The sequence below is a fragment of the Gadus chalcogrammus genome, chromosome 5 (assembly GCF_026213295.1).
Source record: "Gadus chalcogrammus isolate NIFS_2021 chromosome 5, NIFS_Gcha_1.0, whole genome shotgun sequence".
NCBI classification, from domain to species: Eukaryota; Metazoa; Chordata; class Actinopteri; order Gadiformes; family Gadidae; genus Gadus; species Gadus chalcogrammus.
Window position 1 is genome coordinate 17,623,731 of NC_079416.1, and position 27,747 is coordinate 17,651,477.

General features: G+C 46.6%; 1 protein-coding gene across 5 annotated transcripts in view; it reads left to right on the forward strand.

Annotated features, from left to right (window-relative positions):
* The window catches only part of qkia (QKI, KH domain containing, RNA binding a), a 71,194-nt gene that overhangs the window by 25,690 nt on the left and 17,757 nt on the right, over window positions 1-27,747 (forward strand). For all 5 annotated transcript variants that reach the window (XM_056590216.1, XM_056590217.1, XM_056590213.1 and 2 more), the window contains exons 3-4: window positions 7,833-7,949; window positions 14,427-14,570. In XM_056590216.1, coding sequence (XP_056446191.1) covers window positions 7,833-7,949; window positions 14,427-14,570 — 261 coding nt within the window. The remainder of the gene's footprint in view (window positions 1-7,832; window positions 7,950-14,426; window positions 14,571-27,747) is intronic.

Consider the following 27,747-nt stretch of genomic DNA (forward strand, 5'->3'; position numbering starts at 1 on the left):
TGACGTCATCAGTCTGGGAAATAGCTTGGTCGCATCACCGTGGCAACAGCATCCTGACTGACGGCTGACTGGCAGGCCATCTGATAACGCTAAACTTCAATTAAATGCTATCTTTACCACTGTCTCTCTCTCTCTGTGTCTCTGTCTGCCGCTCTCGCTCTCCCGCATGCCTCTATTCATCCACGCACACATTGTGCACGTGCCGGTAGCCTTTCCGCTGACCTTCCCGCTCCTAATAGAACCTGCGATGCCTCGGCCCATCCACTTTGTCTCCTGGTGCTGCCCGCGAACCCACTCCATCGCCTCCCCGTCATATATATCAACAGTTTAGAACTGAGGTCACACGCACGCACACATTGTGCACACAGGGCCGACTATGAAATGAGAGGCGCCTCCAGAGGTAAGCTGTCGAGCCACTGGTAGACGGGGCCGACGGGTCCAAGTTTCCTTTCTTTTCGCTAATCCTTTGTTTGAAAGGCAGGCCCAACCGCCTCACACACCCGGCATAGAAGGAAAACACTTGTGGATTGAAGTAGAATGACTTGCTTTGTTTATGCTATTCATGGAATTGGGTGTGATACACCTGCCTGTTAATGCTATTGCGGTTGTTAGTGTAGCATTATGTGATGAGGGTTTAGTTTGGTTCAATGTTTTGACCGTTGCCATGGCTTCTGAAACTATTTACCTCTTTAGTGAAATCGTTTTAAAAATAAGACGCGCTTCAGTTTCCATGGCACCCTTTTTTTAACAATCATCACAGGACCAATTCTCTCAAGATTTAATTAGCTTGCTAGTTTTTTTTACCAGATGGTGCCTAGCTGAGTCCAGCTTGGCATCACGGTATGACATCCCTTCTCTGAGAATCAATAGAGGTTGATCAAATTGACCTCTACCCCTTTGTAGCTCGCCTAAACGCTGCTCTTCATTTGGGTGAAAGTGCATGAGTGTGTGGACTGTGGGTACGCGCACTGACGTCTACTTCCACGTGCACACCATGCCAGCCTGACTGACCTCTCAACAGCGGACTGTATCGTGCTTGAAGCTCAATGAACGTGCCGTTTGTCTCAGTGAAAATTGAATAGTGAATACAAATCACAGAGGGGAGTGGATCACGCTGCCACCGGTCGGAAGTAGAACGTGTGTGTGTGTGTGTGTGTGTGTGTGTGTGTGTGTGTGTGTGTGTGTGTGTGTGTGTGTGTGTGTGTGTGTGTGTGTGTGTGTGTGTGTGTGTGTGTGTGTGTGTGTGTGTGTGTGTGTTAATTTGAACGGACATCGCTGCAGACACACTCTTGCTGGCAGGTAGATGAGCAGCACAATGCAGCACGCCCCTAATTATGCACCAATGCACACATCCGTGCACAAGCGTTTTGGTGGGCACTTGCGTCCCTGCTGCGTTGTATTTTGTGCAGAGGGTGGACATAGAGCAGACGGGACGAGAGGGGGACTGGACCAGAAAGGGGAGATTAACATTGCGACAGTGCACAGCTGAAGGTAAACGGCAACTTATTGCTTGTATGCACAGGCTTAACGTTTCCCAAAGCTGGATAACTAGCACAAGGGACAACCGGCCTTACACAAGGGAAATTCCTTATATGGTGTTTTTAATTGTGTATGGCATAGGGATGGAACGGTTAAGGTAAACAATAAACAATATAAGTAGCTAAATACATACGTTTTTCATATTTGTACATCTTTATTGCTAAATAATGTCCTATTGCCAAACGATAATCATCATTGATAACGGTTATCAACCCACAATACCAATAAACCACCTGAATTGTTTATATAGTCCCGATATAAGGCCCACGATAAAAAAACGAAGTCCCTTCTAACGCTGATGTAATCGGTACACTCCTCAGCTCGTCAATGTGCATTAGAACCCATTGAGCTAGTCCCCAATAGGGTATAAAAAATGAAACATCCAAGATAGTGAGTACCTCTTTCACCCTCTTAAACATTGCCACCCAACACAACACATTGCTAATGGAGCTGGACAGCGCAGTATTTGGCTTCCTCTGAGCAAGTCCGTCCGCCAACCAGCCAGTTTGCCAGTCGTCCGCTAGCTAAAATAGTCAGTCGGTTTTCAGCTAGCCTTCGGTACCCTCAGTCATGCCTTCACAAACAGACAGGATTCTTGCATTTCTGATGTACACTTATTGGAATAAATATTTAAACTTTTCGTTGGAACGATTGCTAACGTAATGTGGATGGTTGACTGCATGGGCTGTTTGATTTGACAGTGGGCAGTAAATGATTTTCCCAAGAATGCTAGGTACTTATGAGTGCACCCCACCTGATAGTTCCTTAATACTCTGTTCACAACCAGCTTTTTTCATTGCATCACTCCTAAAAAAATAAAGTAACTTCGCAATCAATTACCTCAAAGAGAAGTGAGAGGGTGGAGGAAGCAGGTTGCTTGTTGAATGATCAAAAGACACAGGCGTACGTGCGTGTGGGTGCACGCACACATTCGCACACATGGACGCACACGGACTGAGGTGATGGGAAACAAGTGTGACATAGTCATCCCTCCTCATTGCTAGCCACATGTCCCCAATGCTCTTTCTCTCTGTCGACAGACGCAAACACACGCACACTCTCCCCTCACAAGCATTCAATTGCACAATCACTCGACTAATGTTTATCCACAGCCATTAACCTTCAACAACACATTTGTAGCCTTCAACCGGTCAGCCTGTATCAGTGTGTAAACTGATCGCACAGTAGCAGTTACTGGATGGGAAAGTAGGCAAATCTTATATTTTAGAATATTCTCTGGTCCACACTGACCATCTTAAAGGCATTTTGTCTGGTGCTGTGCATTATGCTTGGTCAGGATCAAACATTCACATGAAAGTAGATTTTCTTTTTCATTGTTTGCTGTATCATCTCATATCTAGGATTTTTGTGGCTTCCTCCCTCTCTCTCGTTCTATCTCTCTCTTTTGCTCCCTTCTGCCCTGTAAATGATCTGCAGTTTACTTTGTGTCATGGTCAGAATAATTCAAGTGTTTCCAGGCCAAGTTAAGGGTGCCAGTCTCCTACTGGCTTATGGTGATTTAAGTAGCGAACAGCAGCAGAAAGCCTTGGCATCATGAAAGCTGTCTTTTTTTCTGTGTTACATTCCCTTTTACTTTCTTAAGCGTCTTTGTCCTATGCCCTCGGCCCTGACCCCTCCCCCTCCTTCCTCAGTCTGCATCAACTGGGCTGTTTAACATCTCCGTCTCCATCTTGTTTATTTCCACCCCTTCCTGCAACCCCAATAATAGTCCAAACCCCAAACAGAATGATCAAAGAGGCGGAGGATTAGGCGCTAAATGCTTGATGTGCTGAATAAAGGGCGCTTTGATGTCTGTAGGGCGCATGGCGTAAATGTCACCCGGCAGAAAATACACCTCCATTCCAGACGCATAGACTGCTGTCTCCATTTTGTTTATTTATTTTTTCCACATACACGCTTCTCTACTTCCACTTAAGTTCAACTGTCTGTCTGTAGTCTTGCATCTCTTCGTGTGTGTGTGTGTGTGTGTGTGTGTGTGTGTGTGTGTGTGTGTGTGTGTGTGTGTGTGTGTGTGTGTGTGTGTGTGTGTGTGTGTGTGTGTGTGTGTGTGTGTGTGTGTGTGTGATGAGAAAGGTAAAACACACAAGGTTAAGTACGGCAATGTATTTGTGTTGTTTAGTAGGAGGTTACCCCAGCGCTCATTATTCTGGCTAGCCTTGAATTTAATACCGTGCTTCAAATCACCGGCACAGGGCCGTGGAATGTAGTTGGCCATTTTTCCACTTTGATCAACCCAATGCATGATGGGAAATATTTTGTGGTGACCCATAGTTTCTACCCAGCATCTCTCCCCTGTTTCTTTCACCTTGAACTCCTTCGTGGTTGGCTAATAATGATTGTGTATTCACACTTCCACAGCGGTCACATGATCTAATTTCCTGCCCCCTCTTCTCTTGCCAGTGCACAAACAGCCATGCTGAGCACATTGTTCTGCCTCCCCAAGCATTGTTGTCAGGCCCATTGTCGTTTTGCTTGTTTGTTTGCACAAACACATAATCATATTTTATGTAAAAAAAAAACACGAAACATAATGAGTGCACAAAAGTCAGCCTGAGTGTCTGCAAGAGTTCTCCCCGCTTTCTCGCACGCACGCATGCGCGCGCGTGCACTATATATATTATTAAAACATACATGTAAACAATATAGCCCGTCTGTGGAGTAGCGATAAGGGGGACTAAACAAAGATCCTTTAATGTCGGTGTAAGCCCCTGTCCCGAAGGGAGCGAGGGGGGGGGGGGGGGGGGGCGCGAGGAGAGGTTTGTTATGTGTGTGTGTGTGTGTGTGTGTGTGTGTGCGCACGAGTAGTTGGCTGTGTGTTTTCTCTGCTTGAGAAGGTCCAGATTAAAGAGATGGGAGTTTGAGCAAAGGGTAAAGTCGGCCTGCCAAAGGTCTCGCTGTCCTGCTAATCTCCTCATTTGCTAAAAAATGAGCAGAGGGATCCAGAGTGGGGGTATGCTGCCAAGTTCGGGAAAAACTTCAGCCAATGTGTGACGGCGGTGCAATGTGTAGATTGAACAAATCCGTATTTTTTTAAAGATCAAGATGGAGGCGGAACCCTTCCTGTATCTACTATAGGGGCGCTCCCTGGATCCCACATTACAACACAAGTGGTTTCAAAATGGCACCCGGTCCTTTCGGGTTTGCGGGCTTTAAAAGGGTAGAACCTCCGCTGCTGAGGAAAAGCACAGAAAACTGCCCCAAGTGGTGCAATTCACACTTTATTACCACCTAGAGATGTATTAAATTATTTCTAATTTATGAGGTTTTTATACCAAACGATTGTTAAATTTGTTTTATTTGGAAATGAAAGAGTTCTCTGGGTTAAAGCCAAGTCAATGTTAAGTCTTCCAGGAGAAAAACAGACATGATGTTGGTTAGTCTTGGTGTGGGTTGGTGGGTGGATATTGTGTAAACCTTAAAGGAGAATTGTGTAACATTTCTACTAGCTTGTTGCTAGTCAAGTCACTAGTAAAATCACATCCTGTAACTGATACAACACAAAAAGAATGCGAGCCAGCCTGCGCCCCTTTGTTTACAAGAATCGTACTGTCACTCACAGAACCGCTCCCACTCACGCCATCTCACCAGCGGAGCTACCAGTGTACGAGTCACACAGTCAGACAGACACTGTTGCAATTTTTTATTCATTCTGAGAGTCACCGGTCTACTAAATGGCAGGGGCTCGATCTTACACACTGCTACTTTAAGGACACATTTTCCAGACATTATGCCTGGCCTGCGCCTTTTTTTATTCATGCTTTTTTTTTTACTGCATACTCTAATGGTCCTATTCTTTGAGTAAATGTGTCAAATACCTACTAGTCGACCTATGCCCTTATACTCTCCTATCAACACCGTTCTGATTTAGCATTGGTTTTAGGACCCAAGTATTTAAAGTTTTTGCTTTACAATGTCGCACAACATTGAAACCATTACAATAGATGATTTAGAGGCCATTTATCGAAAATGACTTAAGTTCAACAATAAAAGATGTCCTTAACTAATCCCTCCTTATTTCTCTATTTGTCAGTGTCACTCTTTATCAGGGCCTGTCTCCCTTGTCATTTCCAATCATCATCCATGTTGGTCACAGACACATTCCAAGAGGCGGGGCAATGTGAGCAGGTCTGAGAGCAAGAAGGAGAGACGGAGACATGGTGGCAGTGATATAGAATCTATAAATAGTCCACTAATATATCGGTCAAGCCCTAGACGGTATTTAAAAGGGCACTAGTAGGCTTCCTCAGGGTTCAGCCACGTTGATGCGTGGTGTAGTGTTGTCTCAGTAATCAGGGCACGCATGGAAGAGGTTAGAGGAGGTGTCGGTGAGCTCCGTCCCGCTCGATGTAGTTGTGACATTTCATAGGCATGCGTTTTAATATTAAGTTTTGCTTTTTAATTCCCTGTGCCAGCCAGCTTGTGTTACTACACCAAAGTCGATGTGTGTGTGTGTGTGTGTGTGTGTGTGTGTGTGTGTACATACTTATGCGCGATGTCTGAGTATAGACACTTTCCAGAGCTTGCGGTTCTTAAACGTCTGCAGTCAGCACTATGATTCAGACAGACACCGCTCTACTAAACTCCCCGTGGCGGTGTTTATGTGTTTGTGATTGAGACCCAACAGCACGCTCAGCTGGTGGGCGGCAATTGCCCTGTCACCCCACAAAGACACACACACACACGTACACACAGGGTCGCTGTGTGCTGTCATTTTTCAAAGAGGGCTTCCACATCTCGTCGACAAAGAGACAGACATGCTAGACTAGCGCCGCGACTCTGGGACCAATACAACACCCTGCAGTGTTCTCAGCCCTCTCCCTCACGGCCGTTTGAATACGTAGTTAAAGGGGAAATGCTTCCGCATCCTGTTCGATTTTTAATCTTCACTTAATTACGGGCAGCGTTGCCCATAATGACCTCTTTATAGGTTTGAGCTGATGTGCTGGATTGCATAACCAGATTTGAGCGCGTTGAGGAATTTAAAGCAGAGTCACTGTTCGTTCTAAGTCAATAAATTGTGATGGGCTGACTGAAAGGAAAACGCTGTTATGTCTGCCGAATATTTCCGGTTTGTAAACATAACATGGAAAATATCAGAAAAAAAGGGTTGCAGATTACCCATCATGCCCTCTGCCAACTGCTGTGTTTGAACACTGGTGTTTGTTTTCCTTTTTATGAACCCCATTCTATTTCTCTCTCTCTCTTGTCTGCCATACTGCGCCTCCCCACCCTTCTGTTTTTGTGTTGACTGAAAACTGTGTTGGATTATTTCAACCCATTCCCCCTCTATCCCAGTGGAAGGGGACTTTCAAGTGGTGAGGATTACGGCGGTAAATACATTTCCTTTTGGTGCAAAGCTGAAAAGCCACTCACCAGCGCAAGGGGACCTTGATAAGAAAATTGTGTCAAGCAGAGAATACCTTGCCACGCAACCCCACCCGCCCCCTTACTCTCCGCCACACGCACGTGCACTCGCGCGCGCACACACCCACGAACACACGGCACCCCCCCCCCCTCTTTCCACCCTCCAAAAAAGATGGCTCTTTCACAGAGTTCTCTCTAGTCTGAACGGTGGTCGGGAGGTTTTCTTTGCTTTTTTCCAAGTTATTTTTAAATGGCTGAACCGCAAAACTCTACAGATTTGTTCTAGACTGGCCATATTTGTTTAACCTTGTAGAGAAAGTAAGCTCACTTTTTCAGGTTGAATTGGAACTCTTTATAGTTTGTTAATTTTAGTTTGTTTAGAGCGGAAAATGTGAAAGAAAAAAAAATATATTGTCCATTAGTTTAAATAAATCAAGATGTTTTCTTGGCTAAGTCGCCCAGCCCTATTCTGTACATGTCAGGAACCTATTGCTAGCACATGTCGGGGGGCTCCAACATCGTCTGGCGAGCTTATGGGGGCGGCCGGCTGGAGAGAGAATAGTGTTCTGTCCACATGTTGGCCTGTATTCGTGGAGTAACATATCCAGTAAGGCCGATGATGTCATCCTTCCCTGGAACCCCCCCACAGATATTTTCCCGTCCACTCATTTTTTTTGGAACAATCCTCATTAAGGAAATCCAAGTCTGCCTCTGGATAAAAAACATTTCAGTTGATTTTTTTTTGTAATTATCAGGGGTATGTTTGGATTGCTCGATTCCCTTTTTTTTTTTGTTTTAGCTTGACCTCCTTTGCTTCTTGAACTAAAGTACATGTTTTTTTACATCTTTCCTCGTCCTTTCTGCCTTATCCAGCTCATCTAACGCTGTCAATCCTCTCTGTCCTACAGTATAACTTTGTGGGGAGAATTCTCGGACCCCGAGGGCTGACCACCAAGCAGTTGGAGGCGGAGACCGGATGCAAAATCATGGTGCGAGGCAAGAGCTCCATGAGGGATAAGAAGAAGGTAGGTTCCACCCTGCACCTCATCTCCAGCATCACCATGGCGATACACAACTGTGTCCTACATCTCCGGCATCACTATGGCGATGCACAACAACACTGCAGCCTGTTGTCACTAAGGGCAAAAAGCAAAGCTTTCCTCGAAGATTAAAAAAACTCAAAATTCAGTAAGGACTATATGGATGGGATTTCCGAAGTACAAATGTCAGCGAAATGGTAGCAAACATTGCAATGAAAGACAAATCCAATGTACAAAAAATAGTATATATGGGATTTCAGAATACTTAACCTTCCAAGAAAATGTACAGGGAAAATGGGACACGTTCTCTCTTATCTTGTCAAAACGGTTAAGCTAGCATTTTGTGATGTTGCCCATACCGTGAAATGTGGATGCCGAAATACACACGCATGAACAAAAACCACTAGCCTCATAGAAAGAACACACACACAGACACACACAGACACACACAGACACACACACACACACACAGTCAGACAACGCATGGTTCCTGGTAGGGTCGGCTGTGCAGTTCAAAGAGTAGAAGCAGTTGCGCAAACAGCCAGACTAGTGTCTGTTCATGGACCTGCCGAGCTGTAACCGGTCGATCAATTTCACTGGCATGCCTTTGTATGATGGGGTTGTATACTCCTCTGGACCAGGTAAAACGGTATGTAAGAGGAAGCAGCATGAAATGGACCATTTAAATACAGTACGATCACGGCAAGTAGCCATTTGTGCCTCATACTGCACTCGTACTGGAAAGCCGTTGATTTTGATCCCGACCAAGACAGTTGGGCTGCTACAGCGTATGTTGTTGTGTGGGGTGCCGTCTGAACAGCGGGTTATTCCGATGTCCATGTCCGAGTGAGGGTTGAACTCAGTATACTTTTGAAGGAGGTAAAAGAAAGTGCCTTTCATTTGTATTAAGTTGATATTATTATTAAAAAGTAGTCATGAGGCATGTGGCTATTCTCAGGAGAAAGTTATATATATATATATATATATATATATATATATATATATATATATATATATATATATATATATATATATAGTTATATTGCACATATTATATTATCACACATAGCCCGATCTCAACTTAGCATTTGTTGTATTTAGCTGGAAAAAACTAATTAATTCCTCTGGATCCCAGTAGGGTTGAAGTTCTCACGTGCTCGCTGACACATCCTACAGCATGCTTCCTGCTTACCCGCTGAGAATCAATCCCAGTATCTCCCGTTGGCTTTCACCAAGACCATTATGGTGCCGCAACTCTCCGCTTGATTTCAGATTCCTCCCATCGCCTCCCCTGGTGCTGGTTCATTACCAACAAACACATCAGCAGTGATCAGCCCATGTTTGTTTTGCCGGCAACCATCTTTCTAAATTTGATCATGAGTTGCAAGACATTAAAAAGAAAGCGTAACGCAAAGTAACTTTCTTTCTCACTTGCCGTTTGAAAGCCTGCACACCTTCAGTTCATTACCCTGACGTATGATTACCTTTATAATCTGGTCGAAGCGTGGCACTTAATGACCCACGCCCCTTGTGTGGCAAATAGAAGCAGTATGAAGGGCCCTCCCGGTGTGAAACATTGACGCAGGGTTTCTGATCAGCGGCACAATGTCCTTGTCCATCCTTTGCAGAATTGTGAATTAAAAAATTGATAGTGCAAACTATCACTGCCATTAAGTTCCTGGTGGTAAATGTTGTTCAATTAAACACCAAAGATGGGCTGGGAGATTTGTTTATGTGCACAACTGTTTGCATTTGTTCCCCTGAATAGGACCCACCACATGGGTTTTTAGCTTTTTCAAATTATCTCTTTATTCTAAGCATATTTCCTTGGCTCTATTCAAAATGTTTTCTTTTGTTTTTCTCTCTCCTTTTTGTCTTGGATAGGCCTATTTATTTGGGTCTTTCAAGTGGATACACGTTATTAATTCAAGCGCGTTCGTGGTATGCCAATAATGCATATCATGGGCATATGATATCCCCCCCCCCCCGGCTCCCCTATCTATTCTCCTCTCACTCTGTTCTCCCTTCTTCACTCTCCCCACCCTCCTCTCCTCCCCTCTTTCCTCTTTTCTCCCCTCCCCAGCAGCAGTATAGGCTTTCCGGTGTGTTGGTTCGGGATCCATTAACGGCAGCGTTTTTATGCCCTCAATAATTCAGCCCTCTGCTCTCTTCTCCTGCACTGTGATGGCTGAGGGGGAACCGGCCGGGGTGAGAGAGGGAGAGATGAACAAGGCAGAGAGAAGTGTGAACGCAAGAGACGGGTGGAAAAGGAAAGCAATAAATCTGGGAGATTGTTAGCAAAGAGGCAGGTGAAAGGGCAAATGTTTTAATTAACTAAATATATTCAGTGTTTGCCTTTTTCTCTGTGTTCAGGAGTCTCGCTTGGTGTATCACTAGTAGTTTATTCAGAGTTTGATTTGGAACGTTCTTGGGGTTAGGGTTAGTTTAGTCACTTGTCTGTTGTGGCTGCCTGTGTTTGCTCACACATGCCTTGATGTTTAGCAATAATAGGACGAGATGTTGGAGACATTAACAGAATAATAACCTGTTCCCAGTCTACACTTCCTATGTGTGTGTGGGTGTGGGGGTGGGTGGGTGGGGGTGCAAGCCAACACATGCACCCGTGGTTCCCTACAGAGCAAACACAAGGTGCACAGCTCTCTGCTTGATCTCTCCCCCCCCCCCCCCCCCCCCCATCTTCTGAACTGTTGGCTAACCTCGTCACTGGTTCCCTGACGCACCCCGTAGGTAGCATTCTGCATCCGCAGTCCTAGAGATCTCCATTGTTCTAATACTTTGAAGAGAAAGGAATCCCCTTGGGGCCTATTTAAGTTTCATCAAATGTGACTTTAGAACCTAATGCAGATCGACTAATGGGCTAAATACAAAACAACAGCGGGAATCTGGGCAATTAAACTATGCAGGTACGCGTTATCGACCGCCCGCCCGGCGAATAAAGAAGTTTGCGTCGCTCCTGTCGGAACCGTTCCCTGATTTGATTTTTTCGGCTGCGGCATAATGCGATATCTGAGTTGGCTTTGTGCACGCGGCGCTTCGTGTCGTTGGCAGAGTTGCACTCTGCCAGTTGCTGCAATAAGCGACAAAGCTATTTCATTTGATATGTACTCCTAGCGATTGTTCTCGTCACCCCCACCACCCGCTTAATTACTAGAGTTGTAATATCAGCAGGGTGGATGGCCGCCCCGCAGGGCCTCCACTGACAATATCTGCCAGCTTGCAGGACACCGAGCAGAGCACTGGCTCCGGGCCGCTCAAGGAATAATACGTATAACAAGAGCAATCGATAAGGCCAGAGTAGATTGGCTTGTTGGTGCCCCGGCCAGCCGGTTTGTTTTGTTGTCCGTCTGAGTTTCAGCTGACTTGTTAGTTTTTTTTTTTTTTGCTCCCTCCCCACGTCCGCTGTAGGGGTTGCTGATTGCCTGGCCTCGAGTGCGATCCACAGCTTGTTTGTGCTTTTATTAAGTGTTTACAGGGGCCTATTAGGTTGATGAGAAAAGCCAAAGCGATGTACAGAGAGTTTGTCTCACCGTCTCGGGGGCAGTCTGTTTGCTAATGCGTTCAGGCGAAGAGACGGTGTGCTCTGTACGCCTTGTGGATGAGCTAGAGGTAATGTAGAAGGGGGCCGACGTGATGGTCAATAATACTGCTGGTATGTGTAGGATTCCCTTGGACATGGTATTTAAGAGAATATCTTAAACCATAATAATCACCACCTTGTTTTACCCGCGATTGGCCCGGCCATGTGAGGTGAGGCTGTAACCAATCTGTTGTTGTCCTCTTCTGCCCTCTGGCTTCAGCCATAGGCTTTGTTTGAAGCAATCTCTCTCTGTAGTCTGACACACACATGCACACACACACACACACACACAGTTTACGGTATATTTTTGTACCTGGGCACCCCACAGAGCATTTCAAAGGGATCCGGTGTCTCTGTGAAGGGTGGGTCTACGCCTCTCAATTACATGTGTGACCGTTTCCTATTCCTGTGTTTGTTGGTGGGGGGGGGGTGGCAGCCTGTAGGTCAACCAGCTAAACCCAGCACAGCGAGTCGCTCTGTCTGCTCGATTTATTGCTGCTATTTACATGCTGCATATTTGGCCATAACACACACATCGCTGGTGTTATCCCGGAGCTCCAGTGATCTAATGCGGCGTTGGGACAGCTTTTCTAAGGCCTGCCTGGCATTCCCCCCCCTTTCATCTCTCGGTCTCCGTGTCTCCCCGTCTGCGTTTCCCTCCTGCTTCGTCCCACCTCCGTGAGACAGGCTTTGTCGGCGACCGTGTTCACAAGCAGTCCTACCGGCGAGGTGGGTGCCTCTCTCTGGTGCTAGCTTGCGTTGACTGAAGGGCTGATTATGGTTCCACGTCGTCCTCGACACAACGACCGCGCAGGCGCTTCGACGCGGCCGTGGACCCGTTTTTGTTCTGCGTTGGGTTTTAGTGAGCGGACCAATCACAGCCCTTCCCGCTGCGTCCCTTTGACGCCACGGTAACATGTATGGGAGACGCATGTCAGGAGGGTCCACAAGGCCTAAACAATTGTTTTGTTTGGTTCCGACCCTGTCAATTTATGTGCGAGCCAAATTATTTTAGGAGCTTTAAAAAAAAAAATTGAAAAAAAGTCCTACCCATCATTCGCTGCCGCTGGAAATAATAAAATAATAAAATAAAATAAATTCCCTACCTACCCATGACCTCAACTGACGACCAAAAGGAACCAAACATTTTTTTTTTTTAGGCCCAAGGATGTAACGGGTCCGTAAACCCCCTTGCGTTGCGTCGACGTGGAATCATAATCAGCCAACACTGGCCGTGTGTCACATCTCACACAAGGCCATGTGCCTGCCATCCATGCATGTCGTTACCGCTTGTCAATGCATCATCTGCTGTATGTACCGAGGCACATACCAGTCCCTACTATGCATCCCCTTATATGCCACCAGCAAACCGCCATGGTAACATAATGGCCTGGCTCCTGAATCTTGCGGGAAAAGGGAAAAAATTAGAGCGGGATTTTGAACTCTTCGCGGGCGCGTGTGTGCTTCAACAAAGACGTGTGTTGCAAAGAGCAGCGCCATGGCAACTGCCCATCTGCAGAGTAGAGCGCGGGTGGCGCTAAGGTGTGTGCGTGTGTGTGTGCGTGTGCGTGTGCGTGTGTGTTGTCTGTAACCAATACCCTTCTGCTTGTTCAGAATATTGAAAATGTGTCAGGTAGTGCCCTCCTGCAGAGGCAGCTATGTGTTGTCAGTAATTGGACACCTCCTTGTCCGAGCTCACGCCGCAAGGTAGCAGTGATCGCCAGGCTCTGGGCGGATCATGTTGAGGGCAAACAAAGCGCCGCTGGACCATAATCTATAAAAGGATGATGTAGCCCAAATATCGTTTGGATGGCCTTGTATTATATCACTTTAGACATGGAGTCAGTCTTGATAAATATCCTCTTCTTTCTCTTTTTATCCGCGACACATGCGAGCAAAGCTGAGCCAGAGGTTAAGCTATTATTTATAAAAAATGATTCCACACGCACGCACGCATATGCATACACACACACTAACGCACACATACGCACACTGGCATGCACACTGGCACACTCCTCAGTGTCTCGGCTCTGGGGAAAATGGTTAGGTTTCAGACCAGTGGCTTCTGTGGTCACCCAGTGACATGCGATACAACCTCAAAAGCTTTCACAGTGCTCGGAGTAGTATCCTCAACACACTTCACCGTCTGGAAAAACCGGATGAGGACTAAATGGAGAAGGGCACTTATCAAACCAGCCATCGTTGCGATTGCCACAGTTTATATCCTCCTTTACCTTCTCCGCACAAAAGCGGCATATTTTATTGGGATCTACTTACCGAGGCATCTTTGGACAGAGCGGAATGGAAATGATGATCATTCCACGTACCATTTTCCACTGACCAGAATTTCAAATCAAATGATTGTAGTGCTTGCAGTATTTGGCTCCATTGAAAGGCGATGGGACACTGATAGTAGGCTTTGAATACAGTCCATTTTCTACTTCCTCCCCCTTGGACTTGGAACTTGTTCCCTGGGTACGGGGATGAAACATGCACACATCCACCAACTATCAACCTAACAGGCTCCATAAGCCATACATCGAGTGACGTTTGAAGTGGCTTAAAGGCCATACATCCTTCTTACACACACCCATCCTTCAGTTCATTCATAAATGCTTTGTGGTGTTAATTGCTTGGGAAGAAGGGGGTCTATTAAAGCACTGCGTCCGTTTCAAAGTATCATATAAACTGCCCCCTAAAGGACCGCCCTTTGGCCTCTCAATAACGGGAGTTGTGTGTGTCTACCCTCTGATATGCAGCTCTGCCACGAGGCACCTTGAACACCCCACTGTCTGTCATTCACCGTGTCCCTTCTTTTGTCTCCCTCTCTCTCTCTCCCTCTCGCCAACGCTCTCTCCGTCCAGGAGGAACAGAACCGCGGGAAACCAAACTGGGAGCACCTCAACGAAGACCTCCACGTGCTGATCACGGTAGAGGACACACAGGCCAGAGCAGAGATCAAGATGAAGAGAGCCATGGAGGAGGTCAAGAAGCTCCTGGTGCCTGCTGTAAGTGCACCTGTTTATTTATATACACACACTCGTAAACACACTCAAACACGCGTACGCAACCGTGCATACTGACCAAGGCATGGCTTGCGTCCTTGCGTCATGAATCATGTCTTTAAGACAGTCAGTATGTCCAGGGGAAGGCCTCGCATGCCTTTCTATAAGTTCATTAGAGGTACCGCCTTGCTGGAGTGCCTCAGATGGTTCGCCATGGGCCGACATACCGGTCGTATCCTGTTTATCCCCCCCATGAATACCGCGTTGGGTCGTATGCCCAGCTCGTGGAAAAACAGTTACCCTGCACCTGCTGACCGCTACCACCGCTATGCCCTCTTCCGAATCCCCATGAGCGGCATGCCGTGATTTTCCCCGGTTGCCCGTGCAGAGCAGCTGTAGGTTCCGGCACTACCATAGGGTAGCATAGCAGAGGACACGCTGCACCACAGGAAATATCCCTGCCTGATACTGAGCTCAGCTGGGTTCATCTCTTCATCACTGGGCTAGGATTATTTTCTTTGAAAATAAACGTAACTAAAGTATATATAGTGTATATAGCGAGTTTTAGTCAGTGATATGGTTTTGGACTGTTGAATCAGTGGAGTCTCAGCTCTCGCATGATTTTGTATAGTTTGTTTCGATCAAATCACCTGGAAAGAAATATTGCTGTTGCTGTGCATGTGCACATTGTTACATGCTTCTATTTTGTTTGTGGTTGGAATTTTCTTTTGTTTAGCTAACAACAGTTATGATAGACTAAAAGTTTAGAACAATGTCTTTCTAGTGGGAGGGGTTTTACTCGGATAAGGGCTGCTTCAGGATGAGGAGGTTCAAAGTGCCACAACCCTTTAACTATGAATCTAATGTTTCATGGTCACACACAGAATGGAGGTTGCCTTAGCCTTTAGATGACCGTGATGTGTGTGTTTTAAAAGGTCCCATTAAGTCTTCATGTCTGATAATTGCCTGAGGGAGATCTGACCTCTTTATTTAGCTTTGTTGGTGCCCAGCCCTAAGAGTAGTTGAAATGGCCATCTGTAACATTGTGATGGGGATATGGATTGGTTTTCTGTGGTTTGTAAGGGTTGTCAGATTTTTTTCTTTTGCTTGTGATCTTCCACACGCGCACACACAGAGAAAGCTATATCCAGCTATGTAAGCAAGCATTTTATTCAAGTGTGATGTAGAATGAATCACTAAGACCGGACATGCACAGGCACACACATAGGCCCTTGGCGTCCTTGTATGTCAATGGCGTCTCTCAACAGCTACACTCACCTCATATGAGTGCCACGAAAATAGCCTGCCTTTTTTCTCTCCTTCAGTAATGCCCCTGATATTTCCCTCTCCCTGTCAAGTGCGGTGAATTTGATCACGTGTTGCAGACGATTTAGAGCGGTGACCTTCTTGACAGTTGGGTCAAACAGCAACATAAACCCGCCGATTTAGATTCTGAAAGAGTCCGATTTCTTTCTTAGAGTAATGCTGTCATCATCCAGCTTTGTTTTCTGTAAAGCGCCCACTGCCTCCTTTACAAATCACCATCTTTGAGAAAATGAGATCATAAATGTATCCATGAATTATAAAATTAATGGCTAATGATGGATACAATTAATGACCCATTGCAGCCACATTTGTAAACCTAATAAAATATTTATAAATACTTTTTTGGTGGATATAAAATATGCAATGGATGAATTCCTCCCTTGCCCATAGAAAAGTTCCAGAGTAATAATAATTGTCTCAACATCATTATTACAAAAGTTTCCAGCATACTTGAATAACATTTAACCAATCCATGTTTATTTCAATCCATGTACACAACCACCCAGAGACCATTTGGGTCGTTTTAAGTTGGGACCCCAGGTCATAACTGAGTTAAGCCATAAATCACTTAGTTTGTATAATATATAGAAGATATTACTAAATTCTCTGCCAAACATTCTATAGAACATTGCTTTTCATTGGTCTTCTATTGGTTGTGTATTTACCCAATGCTCTTCTGTGGCACCGGAGTTCTTTCGACTGTTAGATCCAATAGTGTGGTAGTGAGTGTGTGTCGGGTACTCTTATGTCGGGGGCTAGCATGACTGGACGGTGGTAATGGCCTTTATCATGCTAAAATAAATTGGATTAAACTGTAGACCGGACAGCTTCTTTGGCCGGGCAGGCAGTCTGTTCTAATGAAAGCCATCTACTCCAGGTTTGCTCCTGTGAAATCAGCTTTATTTAATCGCACAAGAAACTAAATGGGGTCATGCTTTTTTTGTTCTCTGTGAAATAACACACTTGACTCGTCATCAGAGCAGGCCTAGTCGAGAAACCAAAAAGGGAAAATAACCAGCGTAAACATTTCGTGGCTATTTGGTCTTTGTAAATAATGTAGCTGTAAATAGTGGCACAGTCCTTTTTGCACATTTCCGGATCACTATTAGCCAACGTCGGCTGAATGCGGCTTGTAAATGGAGAACTCTCCCTTCCTGCTTGCAGACATCACCAACATTTCCTCCTTCCCTGAGCCTGAGGTTGATCAGGGGGTTGAAACCCCTTTGTGCCCTCCATAGTGCCTTCACTCTTCCCTGTCCTGTTAACTCCTCAACTCTAACTGAACTGGGAGCAAAGCAAGCATAGAGAAAGCAGATAAATGGAAGAGCTTCATTGAGCTGCTCTTTCAAGTCTGGATTTACCCTTACTGATCTGCGCACACACGCACGTACACACACACACGCACGCACTCTTACAAGACAGGAGAGGACAGCAATATCAGAAACATCCATATTCTTCCAAAGCACTGCTTCACTCCACCTCTGCAGTCTTCGTCTTCTTAATTAATAATTCCCTCAATCAGCGCCTGTAGTTCAGCCCCATTGTATTCTGGGTAATCCCTGGTCTGCGCCTCAGAGAGCTATTCCCCTGAACCCCAACTGTGCTCTGATTGGTCCCTTTTCATTCTCCCTCCTCTCACTAGAATCATAATGATTGGGCTAACAGAAGATTCTCCCATGCTGCCAATGTACTCAAAATCATTAAAGATATTTTTTAAACCTGTGTCCATGCCCGGATTATGCCTCACAGGTTAAAGAAAGATGCCCTTTCACATTTCAATAGACCCCCTAATGACATCTCTAATTGGATAATGGCTCAAATTATCTAAATTTGCCCCTACAATAATTTCAAATTTTTATAAATGCGGAATATTTACAATTCGGATGTAGAAATTGAACGTCTTGCGAAGCCGATTGCATGCGGGGCCACCCGGGAGCCACAAACCCAGCACCAGAGTGACTCTTTACTGGAGGACATTGTGTTTGTTGCCATGCCATTACTGCTGCGGCACCATCAACACATAGCCGTTAATGGACCACGATTATGTTTGCCGAGGGAGACGTAGCTAGCTGACGACGTGGGCTAATTGAATCGTGCACGCCGACACACAAACCATAACCCTCTATGGAGTATGCCAGGCATGGCACTACCGATACATTTCCATTGTAACAACGAGCGCTAAAAAAATAATATGAACTGAGTTTATGAGAGGGAAAAAAGCAGCACGCCGTTTCGGGGTAAGCGGTTTGATGTGGTCTTTTCCGCGTGATATGTAGGTGTCACCTCGGGGCGTTGCGGACTCAACGTGACAGCCAACTGAGATCTATTACCGATTCTCACTCTCTGCAGGGGCGGCTTGGCAGATGTGACAGCCAGCTCCAAGGTCACTCTTATTTCCTGTGCACGTTCAGCTGCGGTTCAGTGCGTGCACCTATTTGTGTGTAAGCGTGTGTACGTAGTGTCAATGGCTCTCGATGATTGACAGGGGTGTGTGTTAGGCATAGTTATGGATATAATAAATCCTCATTTGTCCTCTCTAGTCCGGAGTTGCCAGAAGACGATTTTATTTGATCTTCTTCCGGGGAAACAAGCTAACTGGCAGACAGTTTAAGAGTGATGGCTATCTGATACATATGGCCCTGTCTTGCGTTGACCCCCGAACACTGATGTGAAGCCAGCTACAGAGCCCATTAAACTTGGGATTTCAGTTGAGATTATGTGAAAGCTATTGCGACGCAGACTACATTGTTGACATCCTTTTGTTTGCGTAACAGCCGTTTCCTGCCCTAAAACCCTATAAATTCATGATCTTTTCTCTTTGGAACTACCTCAGTCTCTCTCTGCATGCATCCCTCAGCAATTTTAATGCACTCTGTAACAACCAGCTAAACCGTTTAGGACCCGGTTACCTAGGAAACGAGACCCCAGTAAAGCACATTACTGAGTAAAAGGTGTCCGGCCCCCGCTATTGACTAGATTCTATTCCACTAGCCCGTTATGCTATGCTGAACTGCACTGGCACTGGCCAGTGGCAATACAAATTCTAAGATATCATTGATCTATACAAGGAGCTGAACTTGGTATCTGAACTTTGGAAGAAATGTCAACAGAATGACATTTGAAGAGTCACGTTTTTGCTGTTACTCATTAAACTTGTAGGGCTAATACACAAGCTTTTCCCTTGATGGTGCATGGCCCTTAAAATAGTTGCATGCAATCTTTTTTGGTTGTCCTGGAGCTTAGTGCCGTATCCCCCCCCCCCCCCCCCCCTTCCTTTCGGCTTGTTTATAAAAATCGAATTCAATAGAGCTCCTCGAAGTAGACTTGGACAGAGGGAAACAATGCGGCCATAAGTAAGTGTTTTCCTTATGATTTATGTATTTTTCCGAATCTGTTTTTCTTAACCGATGGGGCTCTTTGTGAGACGCCAAAAGAAGTCGTCGCGCAGCCAGTTTATAATCGTTCTGCTCTGAAAAACAAAGCAACACAATAAAGTCACTGTAGTAAGTTAAATCGTTTGGCCCAAACACGTCTCCACAAATATTTACATGTCTGCAGCAATTTCACTCATTTACCTATCTTAAGGCATGTGTATAGTTAACGTAAATGTTTGTGCAGGTCGCCATTGTGGTGAGTGTGTGTGTGGGGGGGGGGGTGACATAGAAGGCATCTTAAGTTTTAGGTTAACAAAGACTCACAAATACACAAAAAAGCTCAGTTGGATCCGTTGCAGAGCTCCTGTCCCTGGGAATGGAGCCGTCCTTGCCTGTAACAAAGGGAGTGATGCTGCACAGCTTCACGGCAACACCAGCAGCAACCTAGTAGCTCAACGACCATCTCCATTTGCCGCACGGCAGGGAGGCCAGGCGTTCCTCCGGCGTACCAACCCCATCCCACCCCTCCTACTTGTATTGCTATTCCGGGGTCTAATTTCACTTTTCCTCTCGCAGCCCTTGTACACATTATGTAAATGAAGAGACGGTTTCTTTGTGCCGTTTTGCATGGGAAAGCCATTCTTTCTCTTGAACGCTCTAATCTGGGCGGCTGATGGTGGTGTAGCAGCCCTGGGGGTTCTGCGCGACTCTCCATACGGTTCCACGTTCTGCCTCTCCTCTCCTCACCCCCACCTCTCTTTTCGTTGTTCCTGCGCGTTTCACTCGTTCTATCTTCGTTTTGTTTTTCCTTTTGTTTTTTTTCTCCTTTCTTTCTTTTTTGGCCTTTTTTTTTTCTCCCTTTCTTTCTTTTTATCCTTCTTTCCTCCCTTTCTCTCTGCCCTCGTCTTGTCGGTGGTGCTGGTTCTTCCGCTCCTTCTGGTTACTGCTGTACGCGGCGGCGTACGGAGACGGCGTCTAGCGCGGCGAGACAGATGGGCCGCCCTCGACGGCAGGCCCACGCCACAGTGGGGTGTCGCCTGCGCGCGCCGCTTCTCACCGGGCTCTGGCGATGGTATCAGAACAGAAGCGCACCAAAGGGATACGGCACAGTTAAAAAATATCAACGCGCTCAATCCTTTCTGTGTTCCCTGCCTTTATTTATTTATCTATTTATTTATCCATTTATTTCTCCCTTTTGTCTTGTGGCATAGTCCTCTTTCCCCACATTCTTTCTCATCTCTTTTCTGTCACTTTCTCTTTTTTTCCCATCTCTTAGCCACGCACGCACGCACGCACGCACGCACACACAAGCACACATGTACGCATACACACTCGTATATTTATATATATATATATCCCTGACAGCGGTGCATGACAAATGAGTACAAAACACCATCTGCTTGCATCTATCCATGTGTGCCTCGCCAATTAATGACGTTTACACTCTGTTAGGCCTACCCTGCCGCGACCGTTCTCCTCCTCTTATTTACTCTTGATCTACCTCTCCTCGCGTCATCCCGCCGTTTGCGACGCCCAGCAGGGTCTGTACAGCTGAGGGGTGCTCGGGGGAGACATGAGGGGGGGGGGGGGTGCTGGTGCAGGGACTCTTATTTAAGCCTGATTGGCTGGTGCGTGTCGAACGGTTACCTGGAATACTTTTGGGGCTCACTGTTGCCACTGTGCGCTTGCTTCACGGAAGCACTTTAGGCAGGTATTGAAACTCCACAGGCAGCACTGCACGAGCCCATTACCAGTGTGGTGCATCAACGCGCTGAAAGAGGGGCGTTCGTTGAACACGCTCATGTGTTTTGTGAACGGTGACCTGAACCGTTTGCTGATACTGAACGTGAATTAAGCCTGAAAAAGAATAGAATAGAATAAAAAAAGAGTTTGGTAAAAAGAATAAAAAACGATCTGTCAGATTTGACTAAATTCCAGAACGACTCAACCACCGAACGACGACGCCAGCTGGTCTTAAACCGGCACCACCTCCGTCCACAGCAGTCGGGTGGTTATGTACACCTGGGTGTCTCCCCTCCCTCAACAGAGGATGCTTTTTAACCCTCACTAGGGTAATGAAGTGTTTGGATTGGATTGCAGTAACCGCCGAATCCCTGTCTGCTGCTCCCCAGATGTTGGGCAACATTGCCTTCTACTCTTCTATCTGTTGGTGTGACTGGCAAGCCCACCCCAGTCGCATGCAGTTCCCTTCCTCTCCCTCTCGAATGTTAATCATCTTTTTAATTGGGTTGCTTGACTCTGTGACCTCTGCAAGGGCCGCCAACACTCCTGGGCTTTTCTATACCCTCATCCACGTAGGTGGGTATATACAGTACATGCATATGTCCAGGACGTATTTCATTGGCTGCTTCCGGGTCCTCATTAAATGCAATCTAATACTACTGTACTAGGTTTTTGCAGTGACCGGAAACAGAACTGGACTTTTAAAGCGTTTTCTCGTCTTCCCTGGATTCTCCCATTCTTTACATTTGCCTTAATTTATGCAACCTGGCTATGATGGTCCCAGTCACCCCAGTCACCCTATCAGACCCAGAAGAGGGAATGTGTGGATTGCCCCCCCCCCTCCACCACACGGGCGTATGAAGTCTCTGCCGATTTTAATCCAGCAGAAGAAGTGAGACACATAATTGGAATTGACTGCCAACAGGTTTTAGCAGGAAGCGGGCCGAGATTCCTTTTAGATGTTCCTGCCAACAGCCATCAAGGCGCCGCAATGCGTGATGTTTCGTTGATATGTCCGGAGTGATTGTGATCGGTCGTGTCAGGCCGACGCGTACGCACGCACATACACGCACATACACGCGGACGCTGCGACATGCGCAGCTTTCATTTCTGGTTCATCAGCCAACTCCCCCCCCCTCTTTTATCAAGGTTAAAGCATGTGGTCGTTCTGCCCATAAAGTTTAACCACACAAAAGGCCTGTGTATCCCTGCCCTAGAGGACCCGAGGCTGCAACCAGAACCATAATAATTGGACCTCTCTTTTTGATCTTGGTTGAAGCCAAGAGGGCAAGCTACCGAACTTTCTCGAGCACATTATTTAACACACAAGCGTGCACACAAGGGCAAGGGATTCCGGTAGCTAATTGTTTGCCCATGTCTCCCATTCCAAAAGCCGTTTTATAAGGAGGAACAGTGTATACATTTCTGCAACAGATTTGTTTGCCCTCAGAAACACAAAGCGCGGAGCCTTATTAAGCCACCTTTACTTAAGTTCTTTCGACAATCTGCTCGGGACATTTATTTTTATGCATCCCCCTTTAATACTTTTTCTGCCGCCTTCCTAATTAGGCCAGTACCTCTCTCTCTCTCGCTCTCTCTCCTCTCTGGATCATAAGTCAGAAGAAGGGAACATATATTACCCCATGACTGCCATTTATTACATTCACCGCGGGGGCAGGATAAGGTTGTTGCGACACAAATGCATCATTTAGAATGACGGGCGTCTTTGTTGTTTTTCATTTGTCTTGCTTGGTTTTAATGCCACTTATCTCTCCAAACAAACACACACTCTCTCACTTTCTTGTTGATCCCTCGTTCTGCTTCTGTTTTTGCTCAATCTTTGTCAGGATTCTGCCTCCTTTTTCTTGTTTCTCTCTCTCTCTCTCTCTCTCTCTCTCTCTCTCTCTCTCTCTCTCTCTCTCTCTCTCTCTCTCTCTCTCTCTCTCTCTCTCTCTCTCTCTCTCTCTCTCTCTCTCTCTCTCTCTCTCTCTCTCTCTCTCTCTCTCTCTCTCTCTCTCTCTCTCTCTCTCTCTCTCTCTCTCTCTCTCTCTCTCTCTCTCTCTCTCTCTCTCTCTTCCCCCCCCCACCCCATGGCCTGAAGGCCTCCATACTGTTGTTTGCGGCGACCACAGCAGTTAAGACAAGCGTTTTATGTTCATGCTTTTAATTTCCATGCGTCGCTGTACATGGTCGGTGTACTTTTATGTCCTGATTATGAAGGACAGATGGTTGTTTATCGTCATGTGTTCCTAATAACTTACTATTTACCACGGCCTCTTAATTATTCCAAGGGTTGTTCTTGTCTGTTGTGGATAATGAGTCGGCATGAGCCCCGTACGCTGCATCTGCCACTGTGCGTCAGGTTATGAATTGTTGCATCCCAGGAACTGCTCTTGGCTGTATGCCCCTATCCCCTACCAACCGCCTACCCCTCTCCTGTTTCCATCTGTCCGTTCGTCTCGGTATCCGGCACTATTCCACCTTCCCAAGGGGGCGAAACAGGTGGTTCTGACCCCATGCAAATGCCTGTCCCGTTGGGAGACGCCTTCTGCACATGGTCTGTGTAACAGAGCCCACTCTTATCCGCTTCTGTCAGCTCATAAGCGCTCCAAGCTCCTCCACTGTGAAACGGGCACTCAAGCTTCTGTCCACAGTGACATGGGGCTGGTGCCTTGAGAGGCTATTGGACCTCAGAACCCAGGCGGAAGGCCCCGCTGCCCTCATCTGCTAATGGGTAAAGTAATATAATAATAATAAGCCACTTGTACGTTTTTATCCAAAGTGAAATATATGCACTCAGACTCTAAAGTAATTTAAGACGGTTTTTGTTCGAGGGTCCGGTGGGAGTTGAATCCCCCCCCCCCCCCCCCCCCCCTCCCCCCCAACCCTGGTGGTGCTCGTGTAGAATCCAGCTCACACCACAGTAATCAGATGAGGGATTTGTGCTTTGTATTAAAATAACGGCTTTTGTCATGCCATTAATTATCCCCGTGGTTCAAGGCACGGGCGGAGGAATTTGGCCATTCATTATTCATTATTAATTTAGGGGATTCGAGGGGAATCGTTCAACTAAAATCAACACATTGCCTTGCCGCACATGCTTTTAGTGGCTTGGGTGTTCATGGCATTGAGTCGCACGTGTCCGTTCTGCGTGGGGTTGGGAGAGGCAGAGGGTGGCATCGGCAGGCTGGCCTTCGTTTCCACTCCCCCTGCTGCTCTACACCATCAGGACTCTGCTCAAGAAGGCAGCCAGGCCGGAGGACAGGAAGGCTGAGGCGTGTGGGTGGTGTAAGGAGGAAAAATATCCAGATTGCAATAACAACTTTGCTGGGTGGCATCTTTCATCCGGGGCCGCCCCTCGCTCTGTCACGCGTGCACGCACGCACGCAGGCACGCGCGCACACACACACACAGTATCTTTGGCTGACAGAAGCAGCCTTTAGATAGAGAGAGCTGGGGTTAAGTAAGTCTCATATACTGTGATGAATCCCCGCTGCAAAGGGTTCCTGCAACTTTTGAAATCCAACATCCCGGGTTCTTTTTTACCGTGCCACTTCCTCAGCACATTGTAAATTAAAATCGCATTTTTTCTCTATTTTGCCTGCGTCTGCCTCTCTCTCTCTCTCTCTCTCTCTCTCCGCTGGCCCGCTCTTTCTCCCCCGCTCGCTCTGTGAAAAATGGTCCTGTGGCTAATGGCTCTCTTTTTAGTCTTTCCTCTGAGGGGAGTTAGTCCTGCTTCTTGTCCTGCTTCCCTCATTTAGGTCTTAAAGGCAAATTGGGTCCCCAGTGAAAGGGGCCTTTTCTCTGTGCTTGAATCCTTTTCACACCATATTAAAGTTGGTGGTACCGTAAAACCCCTCTAGCCTATGGTTCATATACATAGGCCCCATGTCGTGTATGCATCGACGCTCACTCACTCACTCACTCACTCACTCACTCACTCACTCACTCACTCACTCACTCACTCACTCACTCACTCACTCACTCACTCACTCACTCACTCACTCACTCACTCACTCACTCACTCACTCACTCACTCACTCACTCACTCAAGCTACCTCGGCCCACCTTGTCGCCCCTAGTGCCATTAAAGGAAGTACTTCCTGCTCACTAATCCACCTGGCTGTGAAAGCCCGCGGGAGTGTGGTGCCCGGGCCCTGATCCAGTCCGCGGAGCGCCGAGGAATGCTGGAATGGCTAGGCTGCTTTAATCGGCCCTGCTCCTCCTCCAGCAGAGGAGAGGGACCCCCGGCGGCTCCAAGCCAATCGCTTTACTTCTCTTTGAAGGCCCCCCTAATCCATTTATAGTGGTGGAGGCAAGCAAATGCAAAAGTTTGCTGTGTGTGTGTGTGTGTGTGGGGGGGGGTGAAATACAAGGAGGTGCAGTGGTGTGTTGGATCTCCCCAGGGTCAGTTGCCATTTCAACTATTGCACCTCTTCTATCTTGCAGCCAGCATGTGCACAAACACATTTTCCGTCGTCCACCCACATTAGTTTGTGGGACCCCCTCGGGCCTAACTACGGCCAAACACTGACATCTGCAAGGTGCCCGGGGAGCTTGTTTACACATAAAGACCCACAGCTTTCATCTCGCCCCGCTCTCTCTCTCTCTCCCCCCATTGTGTTGTGTGTGTCCCAGTATTTAGGAGGGAAATAGGGTTCTGTAGAGCTCGGAGTCCTGAGAGCCCAGAGGTCTGCCCCGTCAGAATTCTGGGCTCCCACGGTCAGTGATGTTCGGCTCTGCCAGACGTCGCGCCACTGGCTTCGGAACCATCCTGCACTCTCACAGGCTAGCTGGCCAACCCCAGATTACTGGCTCCCCTTGCAGCCTCCGCGCAGTCTTCACGTTCGATTTGGTTAATGTTTTTCTCCTTCTTTCTCGTTCTTTCGTTTCGATATTTCTCTGATTGGCCTTGACTCGTTCTGCTACACTCTTGGAATGTGTTTTGATGGCACCCATGTTTCTTGTACAACTGAAATCGTTATCTATTTCCCCCAGAGATAGAGGATTGGCGAGCGTTCTCTGGCTGGGCTACCGAAATGCAAATAAAATGAAAAGAATCGTACATTGCCAATGGTTGCAATGATCAAGAATGATAGCAACAGTATTTTATTTTTTCAGTTATTTTCTTCAAAGAATTATTCATTCTGCATATGGCGTTAAATTAGCATTGACCCCCTTTTTAGAATTCGCATTGGTCTTCTTCCAGGCTTTTGGCACGGGTCTGATATTTCTTCACGGTGCAGTGGTTGTGTGTACTGATCTGTAGTTCATCGCATGGTAAGGACCGTGGGGAGCGATTCCCAGCCATGTGAGTGTATGTCGCATACCCATTCCTCCCCCTGAGGGTAGGTCTGGTCCCAGCAGACAGAACCTTGCTGACAATGCAGCCATTGCAGCCTTTTTACATTTCGCTGTGATTAATAATAAATAAAATAAGATTACTCACTGATGTTACAATTCACACTGACGAGTCATTAGACTGGGATAAACGTAGTATTTGCTGGAGAGATTGATGCCTGGCTCTCAGGTGTGTGTGTGTGTGTGTGTGTGTGTGTGTGTGTGTGTGTGTGTGTGTGTGTGTGTGTGTGTGTGTGTGTGTGTGTGTGTGTGTGTGTGTGTGTGTGTGTGTGTGTGTGTCCAAAGATGCTTCTAGAGATTGGGTCTTTGAGGGAACATGAAGCTAAGACGCAATCAGCATTGGCACAACATAGCTGAGGATGACAGTAGATATGTTAGAGGCTAGGATATCGGAACACTAAGAGCCAATATGCAGGGGCTCAGATGTCTCCAGCTTCTTAATAGTGGTCTTAATAGTTAAGTCGGAGCACAGGCAGCATTTAAAAAAAAGATTGGAGAAGAATTACTCAGGAGGGGGGGGGGGAGGGGGATTTAAACATGTTTTGGACCGCTCTGAACATGTTCCCTTGTGTCAAATGACATGTTTGAGTTTTGTCTCCCACCTTGGTGTTTGACTGCATCATCATCTGTTACTCTGTAAGCAACAGATGTTTACTCTGTTTTCTCTGTATATACTCCTTTGCCGGTTATTTAAGAGCTTTAATCCTCTCTTAATACGGCTAAATTTCATGAAAATACTGGCTCAATTTCTGCGGATAAACAAGATCATACCTCATACTTTCCGCGCAGATTCTGCCCTCTTTTTCCCGGCTGTAACTGCTCTTGATGGTAATGGAGAAATTGGACAGTTTAGCTTTACGGGTCTTGCAGTAACTAACAAATAAGCAAAAATGCATCTGTGTGAGCACACGAAGGCCACACACTTCTTCCTCTTCAGCTAATTAAAACCGTCTGAATGAGATTCACCGATTCAGCTGCCACCTGCACTAATATCCTGTATGCCTTTATCAATGAAAGCCTCACAGAACACATCTCCACAAGACACACGGATCCATCAACGCCCGGACGTACACTCGTTTGCCTCTCCCACAGCGCCAATCCGGGCCAAACAGCCGACATGAAGCGTTTGCTGTAACGCCCCTTCGCTTCCATGTAAGCTCAAGTTGTTTAGAAAAAGTGAAGTATTTGACAGTAGGAATTAGCTCAGGACTTAGGTGTGCGTGGCTTTGAAACCGTACCTAGTGCCGTGATTGGCGGTAATGGGGCGGAGTAGCGTGTGTTTTGGTATTAATCTGACTGCAGCCCGGGTTCACTTCTATGCTAATGATGTAGAGTGCTGGAGGTTTAGCATCCCTAATGGCGCGAGGAGCCGACTG